At 42.4% G+C, this 16,375-nt stretch overlaps 1 protein-coding gene and 1 long non-coding RNA gene across 2 annotated transcripts; both read right to left on the minus strand.

Moving 5' to 3' along the window:
• Positions 1 to 2,370: 2,370 nt before the first annotated feature.
• LOC122123000 lies at positions 2,371 to 4,781 on the minus strand. Its single transcript, XR_006150248.1, has 3 exons — positions 4,678 to 4,781; positions 3,399 to 3,471; positions 2,371 to 3,028 (listed from the first exon to the last, which is right to left on the minus strand). It is a non-coding gene; the product is annotated as an uncharacterized LOC122123000 (long non-coding RNA).
• Positions 4,782 to 4,794: 13 nt separating this feature from the next.
• Adat2 (adenosine deaminase tRNA specific 2) lies at positions 4,795 to 16,367 on the minus strand. Its single transcript, XM_042675206.1, has 5 exons — positions 16,238 to 16,367; positions 9,567 to 9,671; positions 6,789 to 6,962; positions 5,672 to 5,797; positions 4,795 to 4,884 (listed from the first exon to the last, which is right to left on the minus strand). The coding sequence occupies exons 1-5, from the start codon at positions 16,340 to 16,342 to the stop codon at positions 4,795 to 4,797; spliced, it is 600 nt and encodes a 199-aa protein (XP_042531140.1). The 5' UTR covers positions 16,343 to 16,367.
• Positions 16,368 to 16,375: the final 8 nt, after the last annotated feature.

Below are 16,375 nucleotides of genomic sequence, written 5' to 3' on the forward strand. Positions count from 1 at the left end.
CAAGAAAATATCACATGATTTTTATCATATGATCATCAAATACTCAAGCACTTCTGGGTAAAAGCCCATGATGCATCATACGCGCACACACACACACACACACACACACACACATACACACGAAACCTCCAAAATGGTGAAAAAAATGAACAATTCTTGCCTATATTGGAGTTTTCCCTATGATATTCCAAATACAATTTGGGAAGAGGCACTTGTGCCAGAGAATAAGAAAGCACAAAGATACTCCAGCACAATCCTTTATCCGTGATTGAAGGCTGCCACCCATTATAGACCACCCATTCTCAGCAGAGATTGTGCCAAAAACCAGCAAACACTGGACACTATAGGAGCTCAGATGTAATCCTTTCCCCCAGTCTCTCTGAATAGGGCAGTGACTATAACCTTTTGGCATCCCACAACTTCCAGAACTATCTCATGAACAAAGAAAGTCTCTTGGCTGGTTGCTTAGGTGGTTCAAGTATCAACTGGAAGCACATTTTGGAGCTAGGACATCTTACCATTATGAGGCATGGTGAGTTGTTATACAGTATGTTACTCAAGAAACTAGAACACCTCTTCATACGTCCACAGCACCACATTAGCACATGGAAATGACTATCTGAAATTCTACAGACCTGATGTCCTAAAAGACCTCTTGAGGTTCTGCATCGGCACTGCAGTCTGCAATATTCTACCTAAATAAAGTGATCTCCCCAAAGGATGGGGGCAACTCTACTCTACCTCCATTCAAACATCCAGGTCAGTCAGTCAGTCACTGGATCATTCAAACAGAAGTCAACTAAATTGTTCAGCCATGTTTAGGAACTAAGCAATACTACTTACCATTCTCCAAAAACAGCAAAAGCAGAACGTATGTATACTGCACATTCCTAACCTTCCCTGCTTATCACTTTATTTTAATTCTTTAAGGAGTGATTCTATATATTATTCGTCTTTATGGTTTTTTAAATCTAGATAGTCTCAATCATTCAACCTCCCTCCTCAAAATAATTTCATTTATCCAAGTTTACCAAGAACCTACTGGTCACGAGATGCTCAGCCCGTCTTACTGGGTGGTACTCTACTCTCCTATAAATAATCTACAAGAAAATGATACAAAGACAATAAATGTAATGAACTCTGCATGCAAAACAACATTAAGGAGCCAAAAGTGAATTACGACTAACTGCAAAAAAAAAAAGAGAACAAGCTAATCAAGGCACTAACATTTAATGAGAAGGCAAATTTTAGAGTAGATAAAATTGAAGGTGCATGCATCATTGTTGTAGATTTGAAACCATGCATATCCTTCCTCATAAAATGTCTCAAATGCCGTTAAAAACACCACACGCAAAACCAAGCAATTATAAGTCCTTCGAAGCATGTAACTGTGATTAGCTGCTACTCTCAGCAACATAAAAATACTTCCACCACAATTTCATTCCAGTCTGTAAAGTAATTCAAAACAAACAAGTTGGAGACATCGCTCAAATGGCAGAAGCAACAAATACAGATGCTTTGTATCAAGGAAATGAACCCACTGAAGAAATGAACCCATCTGAGGAGCGGTCCTCCGGGGCCTGGCACTAGGCTTCTGGTGGAACGCTGAGGCCCCCTTCTGGGAAGAGACGTATACTGCACCCGGGGCAGCTCTGCCAAACGTCAGGACACTTCTTGCACCCAGTAACACTGAAAGTTTTGTTGTGGATATTTCAGTGCAGTTTCAAATTTTAGGTATTAAATTTAACAGTTATAACCTGTATTTTCAAACGAGGAACAGCTGATTTCGGATTAAATGTATCATGCTACTTAATTCTGCAACTGGCATTCACACCAGTGGGCATTCTTCTTTACCTTGTTCCTTTTTACTTTCGCTGTAACTTTTTGCTTTGACAGTGTCTTGTTGAACTCCCTCTGCCTTCCAAGTGAGGGGGTTACAGATGTGTATCACTATGCCCAACTGTTGTTGGAGCTCTTCACCCTCCAGTATATAACTACGTTTTTTTATCCATCTCTCCTTGTGAGAATACAATCTCGCTGAGGCAGAAGACCCTGTTTTGGTTCAGGGAACCAAAGAACTGTCTTGTTTATGTTATTGTCCTTTAATGCTTTGCCCCTTAAAAACAGAAATAACTTAAGATTCTATTATAGCAACATGGTACAATTTTTAAATGACCCTTAGGCACTTGTTTAAAAACATTTTTCTATGTATTTAATAAAATCAATAGATTTCACAGTCACATGTATACAGTGTATACAAATAATATACAATATAGAAAAAAGCCAGACTTGCCCAGCACTGGTGGCTAACACCTGTAATCCTAGCGACGAAAAAATGCTGAGATCTGAGGGTCACAGTTTGAAGCCAGGCTGGGGGGAAAAGTCCGTGAGACTCATCTGCAGTTAACCAACATAAAGCTAGGACTGGAGGTGTGACTCAAGTTTGAGCGAAAAAGCCAGAGAGTAACAACATCTTGAGTTCAAGCCCTAAAGCCAACACACACACAAACACACTCACACTCACGCAGCCAATACACTGGGAGACCACAACAGCTATAAAGAATGAAAATCCAACTCCACCTCCAAAAAGCCAGTTGTAAAGAACACACGTGACCATGGCTTTCTAGTCCAAATGAGTGCAGGTGATGGGGTGTGGATGGACACTGAAATCCCAGCCTGCACTCAGCTGGCATGGACTGAAGCTGGGGCTTAAAGACATGTACTGTTTGCTAATTCCTAAAACCTCAAACTTTAGTTTTCCCCCCCTTCATAAAAATGTTCTTTCAGCTGTGGAGAAGCTAATAGTTGTTTACAATTGTCAGCCTTTTAAAAAGCACTAATTTGTTCCCTGAAGAGCGCAAATGTTATTCTCCGTCTTCCCGGAGAATAACAAACACATAATATATGCTCCCTCCATGCCCGCAGCTTTTCAGGCTGGGGATTCCATCCAGGTCACCATGGGGCTTTCGTCTTTCATTACAAGTTCAGGATTTCTGACATTCCTTCTTCCGAACTTTTGATTTTGGTGCTGTGAAAAGAATAGAAAAAGAAATAGAAAAATGAGAACTAGGCTCTTATCAGATTCTTTCCATACTAACTTGCTTTTGATTTTGTTGTGTGTGTGTGTGTGTATGTGCACGGCAGTATGGGAGACTGAACTCAGGGCCTTGGCTTTTCCATTCAAGGCTGGTGTTCTACCACTTGAGCTAGCGCTCCAGTTCCAACCTTTTGCTAGATAATTGTAGCATCTCAAACTTTCTTACCTGGATTGGCTCCAAACAGAGATCCTCAGATCTCAGTCTCCTTTGTAGTTGGGATTATGGGTGTGAGCCACCAACACCCAGCCATACTGACTTGTTTGACCAGAGGTGCATTACATGCAGCAGGGGAAAACTAACCATTAGGATTTTCTTGCTTGTAGAAGGCCTTTAACAGTTCCACAGCTTCCTCAGCCCGATATCCAGGGATGCACTGATGAAATGAAGGAGAGAACGAACACAAACCTATGAACACATGGGCGGTGTCCATAAAAACACCAGTGCGTGCCCTGCTGCAATACACAGCCTCCAGACACATAGCTCCTTTGGAGATACTAGGACACTAGTAGAGGTGAAGATGTACATTTCAAGAAGAATGGACAAATTTAATTCACTTTATCATTTATCATCACTTTATCACAATTACATGAGTCAGGTAATGAGTACATTTCCTTTCATACAGAATGCAGTGGACGTCTTGACTAAGTCAAACACGGTAATCTTCTACTACTTGAAGTTGCCAGCTGTGGGATCTTGGGAAAAGTACTTAAACCCTCTGCGCACGCAAGTAGGTAATGACTTCACTTACCCAAAATACATTGTCAGGAGTAAATGACACAATCTGTAAATGCTTGGCACATCCTAAGTGCTCATTAAGCATCAGCTACGTTATCTACTTTTGTTAACTGGTGTCCTGATAAGTGATGGTATACGGGTGGGGTACCTGGCTCAGAGTGCCAACAACAAAGCTGCCCACAGAGGCTAAAGTGTCTATCTACTCTTTTACCTAAAAAGTCTGTCAGGGTTTGCTACATAAGATTTAACAAGTATGTTCAGTTTGTGTTTGGGATCCAAATGGAGAAAAGGGATCATAACACGGGAAAGAAGAAGGAAGGAACTGTGGGTGGTTCGATGGTGCAGGGAATACTAGATGTGAATGCTAAAAGCTGAGTGAAAGGGGCCAAGCGGCGTGCTTCAGGGAGGGTGACTGTCAGGGGGTGTGAGCAACCAGGGATGGACTGGCTGGAGAGTGGGGGAAGGTGGGGGCCAAGCACACAGGGCTTTCAGAGCTGGTCAGGAGAGTTTAGAACTGGCCCAGAGAAATCTTGTGAAATGCACACAATCACATATTTGTCCCTAAATGCAGTGCCTGGGAGAGGAAGGGGCCCACCCGCACAGACAGGAGGATGGGCCACCTCGGGGTGCTGTTCAGAATGAACCTCCCTTCCCAGAGTCTCAGCCGGCTCCTGCCTAGGCCGTATGAAACCAGCACAGGGTTTCTCCATAGAAACGGGAGAACTTCCACCCTGTCCCCTCACCAACTGCTGCCCTCCTCCCGCCACAAAACATTCCTGCTGACATGCTCAGTGCGAGATGCGAGTCCTGGAAGAGAAGGAAGCGGCACAACAGATTTTATTACCTGAAATGGTTTTCCCGTATTTGGTAAGTCAGCAGAGGCAACATTTAGAACGGAGCCACAGCCACCAAATCGTTCATTCTGACAGCCGTAGACGACCAGCGGGATTTATAAACAGAGTTAAGGCCCGGATAGGATGTACAGTATGGTGGCCACATGAGGGTGGGTTGAGATTGGCCACCCTGGACAATAGTTCAGCCTGGAATGAGTCTGGTTACACAGGACAAGGAGATTTAGGATAGTTAGAAATTACCATCTGATAACTGCAAAGAGAATTAAAACTGAGTGTATGGTTTCACAGTTGAATGGGTTCTCTGACTTTTCCTAAAGCACTTATTCAGCATCATTAGACAACCAGAGATAGGAAGTTAATCCCAGGACTTTCCTATCAACTAATTGCTTCCTGTAATTTCCCAAGCCCACCTGAGCCCAGTAGAAATAGACTATGGCCGAGTGACTAGGAGACAGGAGAGAATTCTAAGTTGCACATCCTTTATTGAGATTGTATGTTGTATTACATGTTAAAACCCCCTGTGGTTTTTTTTTTTCTTTTTATACTGGTACTGGGCGGGGGGGCCTTGGACTTAGAGCTTCACACTCTTGCTCAGCTTTTTCATTCATGGCTAATGCTCTACCACTTGAATCATACTTTTAGTTCTGGCTTTTTGCTGGTTAATTGGAGATAAAGAGTCTCATGGATTCGTCTAGGCTGGCTTTGTACCATGATCTCCACATCTCAGCCTTGAGTAATTACAATTATAGATACATGCCTCTAGCACTCTAATTCTGTGTTATTTTAACTTTATTTATTAATTTTTCTTTTGGGCAGTACTGGCATTTCTGTTCAAAGCATTGTGCTTGCTATGTAAGCATTCTGTTCAGCCTTTTTTTTTTTTTTGCTTTATTTTTTTAATCCAGTCTCAACTTTTCCCCAGGCTAACCAGAATCAAGATCCTATTTATGGTTTCTATATTGCTGTGATATGCACCAAACCTACCTGTTTATTGATCAAGAAGGAGGTTTGTAAACTCCTTGCATGGACTGGCCTCAAAGTGAGATCCTCTCCATCTCGGTCTCCCAAGGAGCTAGGCTTAGAGTTGTGAGCCACTGAGCCCAGCTTGTGCTATTTTTAAAGTAATAAAAAATTATTTGAAAATACATCATTTTAAAAGTACATGAAAATGCAGGAATGAAATTGAGTTTCTGAATTTTTACCATGATTCAAGTATCTCAGTCTCCTGAGAAGCTAGGATTGTAAGCCTGAGCCACTGGGACCTGACCTTTCAAACAAATGTTTCTCGAATACCGTTAGTGATAAGGCGTGTAGCTAAGTGATAAGAGTGCTCATCTAGCATGTGTAAAGCCCGGGTGTTTAACCCTTAATCACCACAAACAAACAAGCAAACCAACCCATCTTTAGCCATGACTACACTCAGTATTTGTTGCTTGCTCTATGCAAGAAACTCAAACAACTGCAAGTATATTCATTTCCATGTATGTAAAGTAGAATATTATAAAATCAATGCTTAGTTTATTTACTTTCAACTTAATTTTTTAATACTTTGGCATAGGTATTCATGGCAAAAACAGATAAACATATTCAAAAATCCACTATCCAAAGGCCAGGCACAGGTGCATATTTTTCAGACCTCCCCCTACCACTGACTTTAAATGAATTTGGGTGTCATCTTTACTCAACTGAAATTTGTCTTACTCTTTCCTTTCTCTGCCTTCTTTATTCAACAGTTCTACATTTATTAGTATGAAAAGAAATAAGTAACCTTACTATGTAAAAGGCTTTTCCTTTTTGGTTAGGATATACTGTATTTTACCACTTATTTCATTAAGCCTTGTGTTTTCATATATGTGCTTTCATATATTTGGTTGGGGTATAGGTCAAGGATATAGAATGTGCAAGGGAAAGGAAAAGGAAAAGGGGGAAGGAGAGGAAGAGGGGAAGGGGAGGTGAGAAGAAGGGAATGAGAGAAGGAGGGGGGGAGGAGGGAGGGAGGGGGGAGGGTAAAAGGAAGGAAAGAAGGAAGGAAGGGTGGAATGAATAGGTTATGTCATGTGCAGGGCCATTTTCCTGTTCACAGGAAGAGCCAACCCCGAACCTCTCTCTGGAGTCCAAGGATACTCATCAGGCGGAGAGCAGCTGCACACATAATGCACGGCTCCACAGTGACATACAACACGGTATGTTCAAACACGGCAGAAGGACTCTGGCCATTTCGTTGACACCAATCTAGGACTTGATCAATGGCCACCATTTCTGCATGTCGAGTAGCCTTAAGAGAGAGAGATTTACATTGATGCTTACATTGATTATGTTTCACATAACTGCTATTTTATAAACACCCAAAACACATTTATAAAAATCATTTCTAATGAATGAGGCTTCAGGACTGCTTAGCAGTCGACCGTCTACTCTCCATCTCCAGGTCTCATATCTCACCAACAGTTCCAGGAGAATCTGCCTTGATTCTCAGTTAAGTTCTTAGAGAGGATTTTCAATTACAATGTGACACTGACCAGTGTTCAATGTACTCATATACTACTACTTTGTTGAATGGCAACTCCTTTATCCAAGTACTTAAAGATAAAAATGTTTAAAAAGTACTATATCCACCAAAAAAAAAGGTGTCTATGGTCTCTGGTATTCTAAGGAAGCTTGAAATTCTTGTTCGTTTTTGCTTCCGTTTCAGGGCTCTTGCAGAGGTCACTCAAAGCTAACTGCTGCTTAGTCTCTTAGAATGCCATCACTTACATTTGTGGGATGCAGTTTTATATACTGGCACACTCTGGAGAAGCAGAGATTTGGTGATTAGTCCCCCATATATGACTAGGTATATACACAGGAGGCAGTAGCATGGGAGAAGTCACACAGAATGTGGAATTTCAGTTCAAATCCTGACAGGAACCCCACTGACTATGTGGTCTTACTATTATGTGGGCAAGTTACCTCCCTTCTCTAAGCCTTAGTTTCCTCTCTATTCAGTGGGGCGTACTGGTATTCACTCTCCCTGCCTCTTAGAACAATCTAATTCTATTCATATCCTCACTTTCCCTTTGGTTCCCTGATCAAAATACCTTAATGTGAACACTAGATCACCTATGCAATAATTATTTATCATGTCCATTACAATCACATGGCACTGCCATATCAATAATTTGTTGAAGTTCAAGATACTGTGCTAAATACATTCTGTGTAGGATAAAAAAACAACTGCCCACAACAAGCATAAAATCAGGTAGAGCCAATTGAAAGACACTCATATACCTATGACCTAGGGCCTGGTGTGAAGTGAAGACAGTGCTACGTGGAAGCCAGAGGCAGGTAGCAGCAAGCTGGCTGGGATTTGCACAGAGAATCCCAGCATCAAAAACTCAGAGATCGCCAGGCGCCGCTGGCTCACGCCTGTAATCCTAGCTACTCAGGAGGCTGAAATCTGAGGATCTCGGTTCGAAGCCAGTCCGGGCAGGAAAGTCCGTGAGACTCATCTCCAAAAAACCACTAGAAAACCAGAAGTGGTGCTGTGGCTCAAGTGGTAGAGCACTCGCTTTGAGCTGACGAGCACAGGGACAGCACTCAAGCCCAGAGTTCAAGCCCCACGACCGACCAAAAACAAAACAAAACAAAACAAACTCAGAGATGGAAGGTACTTTAGAGAAGACAGAGCAGTCCTAGCTGAAGCTTTCCCAATCTGAGTACTATTTAAAACTCACACTCATTATTCCCAAATGTATCTCCCCATAACGCTCAACAAATAACTGATGGATGGAATCAGCTCAGTCAACTCCTCCTTTCACTGCTGAGGAAATGTCAGCATTCACTGAGCATACAGGGCAAAGAGGAAGTGGTATGGTTTTAGAGCCAAAAGTGGAGCTCAGGAGTCCTCAGTTGGGGTTCAAGAGTATATTCAAAGGTTAATCTAAATGACACATGATACCAAAACAGATCCAGTTAAACTCAAGATGTGAAAAAAAAAATATATCCACACTGTGGGAGGTTGTTGGAAACTCTGTACCACTGAAATATCTGGTAAGGAAATAAATTCTTCTTAGACTGAGCATGGTGGTACATCTTGAAATCCTAGCTATTCAGGAGGTAGAAATTGGGACGATTATGCTTTAGAGGCCAGCCCAAGTTAAAAACAAACAAACAAACAACTAGTAAGACATCTTCATCTCAAGAAATGAGCTAGGCATAGTGTTATGTCCCTGTAATCTAAGCTACACAGAAAGCAAAAGAAAGAGGACTGCTGTCTGAGGTTGGCCCTGGGCAAAAATGTGAGACCCTATCCAAAAACAACTAAAGCAAAAAAAGGTCTAAGGATGTAGCTTAACAGGTAGAGCACCCACTTAGCAAATACAAGGCCCTCAGTACAAGCCCGAAGAGTGTCCCCCCCAAAAAAAAATAAAAAAGGAAATAAGCCCCTTTATATAATTCCTTTGTATCTCCCTCCAAAGTTATAAATTGAGGTTGATTTTTTTAAAAAGTTATTAAAAGGAAAACATTTAAAGGCCCTAAAGACTGTATTACAAGTTAAATTTATCTATTTTGTAATGTGGGATTTTCTACGTATTAGATTTGCTTAAAGTGGAGACAGAATTGTTTCTTGCTGACACTTAATATAACAAAATTCCTCCTTGGTTTCACTCAAGTGTTGAACTTTGTGAAACAGAAAATCCACAAGGATCTTAAAGCTCCACAGCTAAAACAAATTAACAAACAAACAAAAAAATCACTGTATCACCGTTACACTCAGAAACAATACCACAAGACGCTAAGGGCTCCTTCTCCAGCACAGACCGAGGCCCCCCACCTCACCATCCGCCAGCCAAGTGCTGTGAAGCCACACTGCCCCACCTCCGACGCCTCATTCACGTACATTTTTGGTTTGATTCACTTCATTTCTTCCCTTCCCCACGATTTCATTGTTGTAGACCATAAGACAGCCAACAGGAACTTCGGTATTTTCAAGGGCGTCTTTGGCCTAAAACAAAGTAGAAATGCCTGAGATGTAAAGTTCCGTACTTGAAAAGCCCACAGGGAAGAAACAGGTGTAGCATGGACAGGACGTAGGTTGTAGACTCACTGGACCTGCAGGAAGATTTGCAAATGCTAACACATTGTCCTGTGAGGCACATGAGCATTTGTCAGTTACAGTGACTGGATGTATTGTAAGCAACAAGATTCAATTAGTCAGACTTTTCTGGGCAATTTCAGTAACACATTTCTGGGGCTGTGATTGTTCTGAAGACAGAGTAATCACTGTGAGAAGCACAAGGAAAAACCAATCCCAAGTAACACCAAAAGAAAATGCAGCAAAGCTTTCCCTTTTCTCAAATCCAGCTCTTCTGCCATACTGAGGTGCTCATGTTCTGCACTGTGTGCCCATGTGCAGGAAGACTCTTCAAAGGCCCTGGCCTGACTTCTCACCTGGGAAGCACAGGGAGCCAAAGGAACATTACTGACCATGGCTCTTCAAGAGCCCAAAGTCACTTACTATTTACAAAGAGGTGAGAATCAACAACTTCTGTAAACCTTCCTCTGGAACGTGCTCCTTTGTGAAAATCCTATTTGCTTAATTTTTTTGCTTCTCTAAAATTATAGAACTGATCCCCTAGAGCCTCAATAGCATAAAGGTGATGAAGCTGGGTGTCACTTTGTCCCATGTTTATTGTTGTTTTTTGTTTTTGTTTTTGGAGGTGGTGGTGGTAGTGATTGAACTCTGGGCCTGGGCGCTGTCCCTCAGCTCTTCAGCTCAAGGCAAGCATTCTACCACTTGACCCACAGCACCGGCTTTTATCTGCTTATGTGATGCTGAACCCTGGGCCTCATGCATGCGAGGCAAGCACTCTACAACTGAGCCAAGTTCTCAGCCCTGTCCCATGTTTTTTATTCTTAGTGAGACAATCAAAGTTTAGGTGTACTATTAACATTTTGAAAACTCTTTTCTTAATGTATTTAATATACATATAATTCATGACCCAAATTCCTGATGACCCAAATTTCACAGAAATATACACACAGACACAAACACTCCTATGTGCATAAAACAGATGAAATCTCCTGAAGTCCTGCAGAGTGTGTCAATGAAATATGCCTACTTTTAATACTGTACTGTAGTGACGCCAGGTGTTCAGAGGAGGAAACTAGAAACGTGGACCTTCCCTGTTCACTTTTTTGTTTGTTTTTGTTTGCAATTTCCTGTGACTTATAATTATTTCAAAATGAAAAGTTACAAAGTTGAAAAAGTTAAAGGTTGAAAAGTAAATATAAGTAAACAAGTACCACCTTGCAAGGGAGATTGGGAAGGGATGCCTACTGAAACAGAAGGAAAATAGAGTATTTAATACCATAAAAGACCTCAGGAAACGCAAGGACAAAAAACCACTACGCCAAAAGAGATAGGGGGTCTACTGCCTTGCAGGATTCAGTGACACAGAGCAGAGGTCATTTGTATGGGATGGGAGAAGTAAGGAAGTGGCTTGAAAAGTGACATTTCTATGGGTTAAACTTCTGGCTTCCTACTATACTTTTCCCAACAAACCTCTTAAGAGGCAATGTTATGTCTCTGTCTCAAGTGTTCCAATTCTGAGGACTTGAAAATACAAGGGCTAATGACTATCTGAAAGCCTGGTTTTCCTGGGACTATTTTAAGCACTTCCTAAGTATCAATTCACTTGGTTTATAAGCTTACGAGTCAGGTACAATGGACCTCCCCTGTTCCACCAATGAGGAGACTGAGGCACAGACAGGTCAGATGGCTTGCCCATGCTAGAGAGCTGGTCTCGAATACAGACATCTTGGCTCTTCATTCACTTGCTCAACACACTGTGTGGGAACTCACCAGATATCAAGTTCCAGGGCTCTTGGCCCTGTTCTGCCTTGCATCTCTTTAGGAACCACTTCATTTCACTGATCAGCTGTTTCACCAGGGTTTGGGTTTAGAAATGGGTCAAGTGACAAAAAGAGGGAAGGTTGGCAAGTGAGACATGGAAAATTTAGGGTTTAAAAACCAAAATCCTGTAGGCATCTGTTTGGGAAGGCCTTTCTATAAACCAACCTCCTTAAAGAACTCTTAAGTAAAAAACAAGTATAACCGTGGGAGCCATTTCAAACATGCAGAAGATACTCTGAGACCACGTCTAATGCACTCAGGTAGAAGGGGAGGGGGGCCAAGGAGTCCTGTGTTGTCTGCAGGAGGCCTGCTTTATTCACCTGAGCATGGAAGCATGCAGGAGTGCTATAAGCCTGCAGCCTTTCTCTGTTCCCGGCGGCCAGAGGTCTCGGCCTGTTGGTGCTTTCCTTTACTCCTTCTGGGTTTTTCCTCTTTATTCCTCTGGCAAATTTGTGTTGTTACAAAACATTAAGAACTGGAGTATTTTTAAAGGACAAATCACATCATTGAGGAGTGGCCTAGCTGGTTGTGCTGAGGGTCTGACTGTAGGAGAGCCACTGATCGGCAGGTTAGGGAGGAGGTGGCAAGAAGGACACAAAGCCCAGGAAGGTGAGCCTAAGGGAACTCTTCCAATAGTACACACATGCACTGACTCCAGTGACAAGCTCAAAACGGACTTAATTAAGCTGAAAATCAGTTCCACTCCATCCCGCCTCATACTTTCCCAGGTTCGGCCCCACCTCTTCTGTCCAGTCTAGTCATAAGAGTTTAAGCACAGTGGGTTTGAAACATGGGCATAGCTTTGAACTTAACAGACTTTTTGTGATTTTTTTTTTTTGCAAGAGACCAAAGCTCATTTACAATTTAAAATGGCAACTTGATCTTACATAAATTAACAAACGACCATCTTTCAAGAGAAAGAACAAAAGCTCTCTTCTACCCATCCCCTATCCTGAATGCTGGTTCCCATTTTGTGTTATATATATATTTTTTTCTTTACTTAGGGTCTGCCCCATTACAGATAATGAAAAATATTCCTGCGTGAAGAACTGTTGTAGTATCTGACTATTTTCTCTAAAGGCAGCACCACTACACACTCCTTGCTAGTAATATCCTGCTACAGGGGGAAAAGAGGATGGAGTTAAGCTCCCAAAAAAATTTCCTATTAAGGACAAAAAAAAGGAGAATGAGAGGAGGAAAAGGTGGAAGAAGAGATTTAAAAAAAAAACAAACAACACATACCACCAAGAGTTAGAACTCTAAGACAAATATAACACATAAAAATTAAACCATTTGGAGTCAGTACTCTTACATATGATCATAAAAGATGATGCTAAGTGAAATGAACCCCAAGATAATGGACATAAGAGGTTCTTCTTTACTGTTTTTTTTTAAAGTACTATGTGATTTTTTTTTTGTTTCCTTGGTATGTTCTTCTGCCTATGGTATATACCCTGTTGTCACTGTACTTGATTTTGGTACCCTGGATGCATTTGTCTAATCTGGGGAGGGGAAAGGGAACAACAAAATGCTGAAACAAGGACACAGGATGACCCATTGCAACAATGATACCCACAGAACAGTATATTGGAAACAAACTTTACAACTTCGGGTGGGGGGAGGCAGCGAAGTGGGATGGGGAGGAGTGGGGGAGGTGGGGGATGGAGGGATAGTGGGACAACAAGGGAAGGGGTACCAACGATCCACAAGTAATGTACTCGTTGTCTTACTCATGTAACTGTAACCCCTCTGCACAGCATCTTTACAATAAAATAGAACTTAAAACAAGAATGAAAGCAGAAAGAGCTGGGGACATACTCAAGTGGTAGAGCACCTACTTAGGAAGCACAGGCACTGAGATCTGCCCCTACCAAAAAAAAAGGTAAACTGTTACCACAATTACTCTCAGAAACTCAATATCTCTGTGTCAACTTCAAATTCCTCAGCATGGTGCTGAAGGCCTCCTCTTCCCTCCACCCTGCCCACCAGCCAGCAGAATATTCCCACAATTCTCTAAGGTCTGTGAATTCTAACCTTGACAGAACCAGAATCCTCTTTGAGAACATGATGAAAACCAGGGACTCATTCACTTGAAAAATGTACTTATTTAAGTACTTTATACATAGTTTTATAGTTCAGAGATCTGCCAGGTCAGAAAGCTCTGTTCTAGACAGACAGCAGACAAAGCCTGTCCTTTCTTTGTGCCTGACAGTTCTTTGATCAGCTGTCCTAGTGCTTTCTACCAACCCACATTCTTTTTCATTTAAAATTAGAAGGAAATCTATAATTTAACTTAACCGACTTTTGAGGATTGTGTCAGCTATAATCTGGTTTTTGTCTTTTAGGTTGGTCCCCAGACATATACTAAGTTTTTCCATTTGGACATGGCCTAATCGTAGAATGTCAGCACTAGGTTTGGTGCTGTAGCTCACCTCTGCAAGCCAGTACAAGGTCTAGTACACAGGAAACCCTGGACCATACCACATGTGTTAGAAATAGATGTCTGTCTGCAAGCCAGAGGCATGGTGTGTCTGAAGGGATTGGTCAAGTGGACCACACTGTCAGCAATCAAAATGAATGTCAGGTTTTCAGCTGCTACTAAAGACGATGAGCATAAGCTTTCACTGACCAAGACTCCAGCCAGAAAAGTCTCCACATGTGTCCATATCTGGAAGTAACCCCCAAGTCCAGCTTTGCTCAGGACACCCAAGTTAAAGACCAAGAGGATTTCTGCTGCTGTTATTACTACATTCAAGTTGATAATGGTGGCAATGATGACTCCAGTCTCCAGTAACAAAGCAGTATTTGATCTGGAGGCAAGTTTTATCTCGTCCCTTCAACTATGAAACACACAAAAGAAAGCTGAAACCATGAAGGAAATCTAGAGAAAATAATTCTCTGAATAAATATGTAAGCAGAATTAACTTCCATAAGAAAACTTACGAGCTCCTCTCCAGACCAGGGAAGAGCAATGGATAAAGCATGAGCAAGCAAGAAATAAGAAAGTAAACGTGTTGAGGCTTGAAGGAGCCTTAATATGGTTTAAAATGACTTTTTTTTAAACCTGTCGTCAATATTCCTTCATTCCGACCATGGATTTCTTGGTAAATATTTTTGTATTGTTCTTCCAATGCAGTAATCAGAAGCTATTTTTTTCCATTGTTGACTTTTATCCATTATCTATGTATTCTCCATGGTTCTGCAGGTCCTAGGGCTCTGAAAAGATGTTATAACCTTAAAGCTCAAAAAAATTTGCAATAGTTTTTTTTTTTTTTTTTTTTTTGGGTCCGGTCGTGGGGCCTGAACTCTGGGCCTGGGCACTGTCCCTCAGCTCTTCAGCTCAAGGCTAGCGCTCTATCACTTGAGCCACAGCACCACTTCCGGCTTTTTTCTTTTTGCTTATGTGGTGCTGAGGAATCGAACCCAGGGCCTCATGCATGCAAGGCAAGCGCTCTACCACTGAGCCACCTTCCCAGCCCCTGCAATAGTTTTTTAACTAAGCCTTTCTACATTTCTTTGTCTAAAGCGACTCATCCATGAGATTCTTAACTAAGATTTTTTTTTCAGTGTCCAGATGCCTCTTGGTTCTAACATTAACAGACCTGCAGATTTCCTTTGGACAAAAGCACTTATCTGATGGCTAATACTTACTCTACAAGCTTCAGTAGAGACAGAATAGAAAGGCTACCTCTTCACTCTCTAGTCTAGAAAATATAGGAGTTTTAAATTATTCAGTGATTTGATGATGGCATCAATAATGTGACCCTGGAAAACTTAAAAAGATTATAAGCACTTGTGTTCACATCTATTTTCATGTTACTCACTAAATTCTTCATCCTTGCTTATTTAAAAATAAAAGCTACAAGTCCCAATTAAAATTTAAGAGGAAGAGAGCTATTCAGTGATGGAGAACTATGCCCTAGGAACAACTGCCAGATCCACAGAAAAGATTCACTGCTTCTACAGATGCTTATGCTCTGTCAAATTTACTAAACCTTGGGGGGGCGGGAGGGAAAGACTAGTGATTTTATGTATATCCTGTTCCTTGTTGTTCCTATGCAGGACTTCTGAGTTGTAAAGATTTTCACTAATAAAACTTCTTCTCACTGTCCAAAAACAAAACCAAAAACAAGTCCTTAGACAGCCCAACTAAACAAACACCACGAAACGTACTAGAAAGATGGAGAAGGGGCTTAGGAAGATGGGAGAGGGTAGACAAATGGAAAGGAAGGCGGAGGCACAGTCATCAAATCTAATGCATATCCTGCAAAATTAAGACAACTCAGGGGAGGGGCTGGGCTGGGTTCATCGGAGGGGGGGGGGGGGGGAAGGGGCGGCAGGTCAAGAAGCAGGGTGTTCGTCAACGAAAGTGCCAAATGGCAACTCCTTTGTACAACTACTTTACTCATTTACAAAGAAAAATCCTTGAGACTGCCGCCCCCCCACACACCGAAAATCTGCAGTTCCTAAAGACCACAGAAAAGAGAACGGAGAGGAGTCCTGAGAGTGAAGCCCGCTGTTTCCCCGGGAAACCCGCGAGCCCGCGGGGCGCGGTGGGGGCCGCGCGCCCAGGCCCGGCCTCCGCCCCGGGGTCCGGCAGGGAGCGGGGAATCCGCCGCCCACCCCCGTAGCCTCCGCCGCCTGGGGCTGCTCACCATGCGCATCGCTTCCTCCATCCACCGTGCCGTCTCCTGGGCCGAAGACACGGCGGTCGAGACGCCCGGGGCTGGCGTGGACGCGGCCAACGCCTCCGCCTCCATCCCGCCGGGTTAACGCACAGCTCCGACCCGCGG

Source organism: Dipodomys spectabilis, unplaced genomic scaffold, assembly GCF_019054845.1.
Source record: "Dipodomys spectabilis isolate Male_0828 unplaced genomic scaffold, ASM1905484v1 ptg000001l, whole genome shotgun sequence".
Classification (NCBI taxonomy): Eukaryota; Metazoa; Chordata; class Mammalia; order Rodentia; family Heteromyidae; genus Dipodomys; species Dipodomys spectabilis.

Coding starts and splice junctions, on each gene's coding strand:
- Adat2 (XM_042675206.1), bottom strand. CDS start 16,342: ATGGAGGCGGAGGCGTTGGCCGCGTCCACGCCAGCCCCGGGCGTCTCG. Junction 6,963..9,566: donor AAGTGAATCAAACCAAAAAT/GTACGTGAATGA, acceptor CTCTCTCTTAAG/GCTACTCGACATGCAGAAAT. Junction 4,885..5,671: donor CCTTCTTGATCAATAAACAG/GTAGGTTTGGTG, acceptor CTGTGTAACCAG/ACTCATTCCAGGCTGAACTA.